This window comes from Typopeltis vanoorti, chromosome 10 (genome assembly GCF_054136105.1).
Source record: "Typopeltis vanoorti isolate ZY-2024b chromosome 10, IOZ_Tvanoo_1.0, whole genome shotgun sequence".
NCBI lineage: Eukaryota > Metazoa > Arthropoda > Arachnida > Uropygi > Thelyphonidae > Typopeltis > Typopeltis vanoorti.
Genome location: NC_143558.1, coordinates 124,318,161 through 124,324,160, shown reverse-complemented (window position 1 = coordinate 124,324,160; position 6,000 = coordinate 124,318,161). Strand labels below are relative to the sequence as shown.

Here is a 6,000-nt window from a genome sequence, read left to right as displayed (position 1 = left end):
TGTTTGATCAAGTGTTTTATTTCTAAGTCTGCTCTCAGATCCATAAGTTAGAAATGGCTTGAACAGTTGTATGCAGCTGGTTTAGTGTAATTCTATAATTTCCATAATCAATTAAAATTATGCCTAACTAGATGAAATGTTTTATATTCAGGATGCATTGGATGTTTCCAATGTTTCTGCTTCTTTTACTAGAAATATGATATATATAATCAGTTACCTCTCACTAAAGCAAGTTTGGCAACCAAGACAATAGTTTGCTGTATTTAATTTTCTTAGAATATGATAATGCAGTTTCAGTTGGTGTCTTTCAGCAATTTGAATGTATATTAAATGAGCTTTAAATTATTTCCTATATATTTATATTTACAGATAACAAAAAAAAAGACATTTTAAGCAGAATAAAAAACATTAAATTTTATTCAGTAGAGCATATAACAAGATTAATAGTGCAAGTTAAGGTTATGTACAAATATGCCCTTTGGTGTGGGTTTTTTCATTTAGATAAATATATCACATTTCTCATTTACAGATAAAAATTGCACCTTGTGGCATTTATAGTACAATGAAGTCAAGTATATAATATCACTATCATTTGCAAAGCGGATCTTTGCAAGATGACCTATTAATATGCAGCAAGCTTTATACTTGATCAAATGTTACAAAAAAAAAACTTATTGCTGACTACTTTTCATAGTAGCACGTGTACTTATACAATAAAATTACGGACCACCCTTTCAATCTTCCTCCTGCATAGGGGGCATGTTTTTTTTTGGTCCTGCAGTCTACGAGCACAAGGATAACAGCAGATCTGATGTCCGGTTTTCCCATGGATTATAGTGGCTGTTTTAGGACGATTCAGACAAATGGAACATGTATTAGAAAAAGTTTCACCACATATGCTTTGAGAAGAAGAAATACCATTTGCACTTTCATCTAAACTTGATGTCTGGGATAATTCTCTGGAAGTACTTGGTTGTGAATCATCTGCAGTTTCTTCTGATGTCCTTGATAACTGAGAAGGATTTTCTTGCACCTGTTCTGATTGTGGTGCTGAAGACTGGGAGAGGTCACTCAGTTCTTTTGCATTTCTGTGAGAGTCCTCTTTATTTACCTAATAATAATGAACATAGGATTAAGATTTCAATGTAACCCATTATATATGATATCTTTTAAGAGAGGCTATAAGCAACAATGCACTTACAAGTCCATTCAAGAATTACTGTGTGAGCTACTAATCAAGTGAAAGAACGTGAAATTATTTTGAAAATTTTTCAGCATGATCATTTTGATCACTATATCCTGATCTTCAATGGATACATATGAAGGGGTTTGCATTATCATTTTCCTATTAATAAATCTCCACTATTCTCAGATCACATAAGGTGTTGCCACTGTCTTCCTTCCACCTAGATTTGATTTTGAAATAGTATATAAAGCAGGACAGCTATTTAGCCACAAATTTTAGGGAAGATGACAAATTAAATTTGGAAAGAGTTAACCAAGGCTGGTAATGGTGTTCGAGCCAGTCGAATAAATTTATATGGAAGAGATGTTAAAACATTGTATTATGATGAATACAAGTGTCCCAACCAATTTGAACTTATGAATGTGAAAGGTAAGTTAAAGAATTAGAAAATGCTCTAATTTTCATATAGCATCACTGGCAAAAGCATATTAGAAATGGACTGCTAATGTAATGTTGGCACTATTAGCAATTAAGAATGGGAGAGGAAAGGTTTGCAAAATAGTTATTTCATGCCAGCATACAAGAAAAATATACCCATAGAAGACCAAGAGCAAAGTCAATTATTGTGATTAGTAATGACTTTGGAGACCTGACAAATAATGAATAAATTTGCATTGCTGATTTCTTATCAAGTTTTTCTACCCCAAACACACTTATGTATCACATACCTCCTTACGATATATCAGGAAATGGTGAACCAGTTATATTATACAGAATGAAATGAAGATCTTAATAGTATTTTCTTCACCTACACAATTCTCCCCCCATTAAAGAGATAATAAACCTTTGCTATTTACTTTTACAATTAACCCCAGTATACTGGAGTTTGTTGTAGTGTTCTACTCATGAAAAGCAGCAATACTATTCTAATGGAAATTCATTATAACAGATTTTTATTTTGGTTCCCATGCATTAACTCATTAAAGTGAACCCTAATAACCTTATTTCAAGGTTATTAGGGTTCACTTTATAAATAGCCATTATTTTACAAGTAATGAAACAGGTTTTTGCACGTTGAAGAGTTTCAAAACCTGAGAGACATTGAAACCAACCAAAAATACACTTATGAAAAGCATACTTTTTGCATTTTTCTCTAGTCTGCTATTTTCACCCTTATCTTACCCACAGTGCTAAATGCTACTAACCTCTCATGGATAAAAATAAGTTGCATGCAAAAGAAGGGAAATAAGAACTCTCTTGTAGACATGGCAAGTTGAAGAAATCAAAATTCCTGACAAGTCAGTCAGCATACACCCCCACAAAACAATACAGGAGCAAAGCTGCAAGATTCTAGGAAGAACAAAGAAAAAACCATAAAAGTGACAAAGGTTTTAATGGCTAATTAAGAAAGTTTAGAAATAAAGAAAAAATACTATAAAACGAATCAAAGGTAAAGCTCATACAGAAAGACACTCTTTGATATCTGTAATAACTAACATAGCACAGTTGATTTCGATGATGCCTTTTCACTGGAAAGACCTGGATTCAAATTCAGTCTACGAAATAAGGAACTTTTATCAGGGCTTTTCAATTAAAAGTCTCATACAAGGAGTGGAGAGGTATCTCCTGGAAGCTCAGGTTTTTCATCTCTCGAAACAAATGGGTCCCATGAATACACACCCATAAAATACCCTTAGAGGAATGCAGCAGAGGAATTAATGGAATGGCAAGCTGGCTGCATTAAACTACCTAATCCTGTTGGAAGAGAATTGGATAATTACATCATTAGAAACTGGAATAGACAACCTTTATACTTCTTTATATGAGAAATCTAGGCTATACTACATTCAGAAAATCAAAACCCCTGATTGGATAGAATTTTTATTGTACCATTTTACAAAAAATGGTAAATGAAACAATTACTGTAAACACAAATAGATAACCTTTCTATTTCCATATACAGTAAACACAAATAGATAACCTTTCTATTTCCATATACAAGCATTTTAAATAAGGTTATACTACCTAATTCCTGATGACCAGAGTAGTTATTATACCATTTAAAAAAAAGTAAATGAAACAATTGTGAAATGGGGAACTGATGAGTACTTCAGGGAAGATTTATGCAAATCTACTCTACAAATATTAACTCCGCCAACTGGCCTTGACATCTATAGACATCCAGCTAAATCTGATTACGATTCCATAACACCCGTTGAATTAACATGGATAATAAGTGCAATTTTGGTCTCACTATTTCATCCACTTCGGCCTGTAGGGAAACAGGGACTGCAAGCCGGTTTTTTTTTTAACCAGTTAAATCTCTATACTCTGTATCGAAATGTTGGGTTGCAATGTGATTGATCTGATGATCCATAATAAAAACTTTAAATATATGTTAATATGTCAGAAGTTTAATTTTCTTTTTCTAAATTTAGTAGATCATAACTAGAAAAAAAAAATTGTGATGCGTCTATATTTCATTAGTAAAACTTGATGTGGCATCTTTAGCATACTAAAAAGAACAAAAAATTTTAATTAAACATTACATAGCATTTTATAAAAATACAGATAAATTTTTGCAATAAACATATGTAAAAAATCCATTATTCTATCATTTTTTTTTTTTTTATGTAGCTTCTAACCATGAAAGGTTTATTTGTAAACCTATATAGTATATTTTTGCTGTGAGTGGGCTAAGGATTTTTTTTTTTCCCACCTTTTCTGGAAATCCTGCTGTTCTAGAGACCAAACATGGAACTTCAGGTATCCAGTAAGTTGGATGGTAGTCTTACACCAGGCAATGAAATTTATCTCCTGCATCCATGCCCATGACGGGATTCAAACTCATACCCTGTTGGAGAGCAGATATGCTATCCACTTGGCCAATCAATAATTTCAATGTTGCAAAACTGAGCTCTTCAGCAAGTTATATTGCATTTATTTAATCCCGTAATCACATATTATGTACCTACCTCTGAAATACATGGTATATTTGAATCTGTTCTTCTTAATTTACGATTACGCAGTTGGGATGGTGGTTTGCGATCTGCTCTTTCTGCTAGCCATCCTATTCTCTGCTCCCAACACCTCTGGCAATATCTCATAGGTGGCATATTAAAACTTCCACAATGACTACACTTCCATTTGTCCTGTAAAAAAATGCATTTATAATAAAAAATTATTTGTAACTTAAAAAAAAAAAAATCACATGGGAGGGGAGAAGACTTAAGAGCAAGTTTCGGATGTGGATGAAAGAAACTGTAGTCTATCTACTGGAAAAACATAGTCCAATAGAAGTTTACTTAATAGAAAGACCAGACCATTAAGACGATGTTATGTTTTTATACACTTGATATTTTATTGCATACATAATATCAACTAGTGTTGCAACAGTCTTTAACTGCCATGGAAAATACTACAGAAAAAATTTCCTTTGAAATCTTTATTTTGTACAGGCTAAGGAACAACACTAGGATTCAAGGAATACCAGATAAGTGAGCAATTTGACAAATGATATAAGCAAACTTTAATGGACCTTGCATATGTAAATAAATAAACACTAATTTTGGAAGTCAATAGTAGTGATCCAAGCAGTTGACTTTTGGTTAACAACAGTTCGAAGACTAAAGTGACAATACAATAACTTTAGCTGTACTCTCTTATTCCTTCCAGAACTCCAACCTTTGCATGTCAATCGACTTCTGGTAGAGCACCACATAACCGTACCTCAATGATTCAACCCTTCGATTATCAGAACAGCAAGTCCTGATAATTGCAGGTTCAAATAATTGAATTCCAAAATATTTCTTCAGGATATATAAAGCCATTTGAGGATTTATTTTATACCATCACATCTATAATGGAAGTTGAAATCAAAAACAAAACAAGCGTCGTCTTGGATGAATTAAAAACTTGACTGTGATTGTTCTCAATGGGGATTATGTGCAAATTTTAATTCCAACTATTTGACCAGTTCTGCTGGTCCTACAACTAATTTCTTCAAGAGTCAACTATTTAATAATACACAAAAAATGCTCACTACAAGACCAAGTTTGAGTGGAATACTGAGCCTGTGAGATTTAACACATAAAATATACTTTGGATCTCACATGCTACAGGTTTACCACACGCAGGTGAGAATCGTAGGATCAGTGAAACTTATATGAATCTATTTATTAGAACTTACTGTTCTGATAACTGAAGTACAATTACATGTTTTATCTACCAATAGTTGGTTAACATGCAAAAATCAGTTAACTGAATGGTTGTTGTTTGGAAGGTCAGTTCTGTAGTTAAGTAATCAGAGGGAAAAATTCCATGTGATCACTGGGTCATTACTGATAAAAGTAAATGCATAGGTCTTCAAACATCATTACTCTTATAGGCATTGCATAAAACTCTAAAGGAAAGCAATTCGATGTGGTGAAACTGCTTAAAGATTCTAACATACAACATATCTATGTTTGCAGAAACTAAAGATGTTCTTTTCCTCCAAAAACTTCAGAATCCAACATAAATTACTTATATACCATAACTAATTCTGTCTGTTATTTAACATGGGCAAAAAAAATTATTTTGAAATAATGGAACTTACATTATCCAGACAATGTTGTTTCCTAACTGATAGAGAGAAACAAGTTTCAATAGGGCCCCAATGCAATGTTAATCCTGATGTGTTTCTAATACAGAAAAATAAAGACGTGTTACATCTTTATATATATATATCTTCATTTTTCTAATGGAAAAAGCAATGGAATGAGCGAAATCTGAAACTCTAAAGCGACTTAACATGAAGAGCTCTACTTAGATAT

The 6,000-nt window shown here is 32.6% G+C and overlaps 1 protein-coding gene across 7 annotated transcripts in view; it reads right to left on the bottom strand.

The window, feature by feature from the left end:
- Positions 1 to 399: 399 nt before the first annotated feature.
- LOC150102764 (E3 ubiquitin-protein ligase Mdm2-like) overlaps positions 400 to 6,000 on the bottom strand; it is a 249,783-nt gene continuing 244,182 nt past the window's right edge. For all 7 annotated transcript variants that reach the window (XM_090399576.1, XM_090399579.1, XM_090399581.1 and 4 more), the window contains 2 exons: positions 4,162 to 4,338; positions 400 to 1,111 (listed from right to left, as the gene is read on the bottom strand). In XM_090399576.1, the coding sequence (XP_090255702.1) occupies positions 707 to 1,111; positions 4,162 to 4,338 (582 nt within the window). In that variant the 3' untranslated portion in view covers positions 400 to 706. The remainder of the gene's footprint in view (positions 1,112 to 4,161; positions 4,339 to 6,000) is intronic.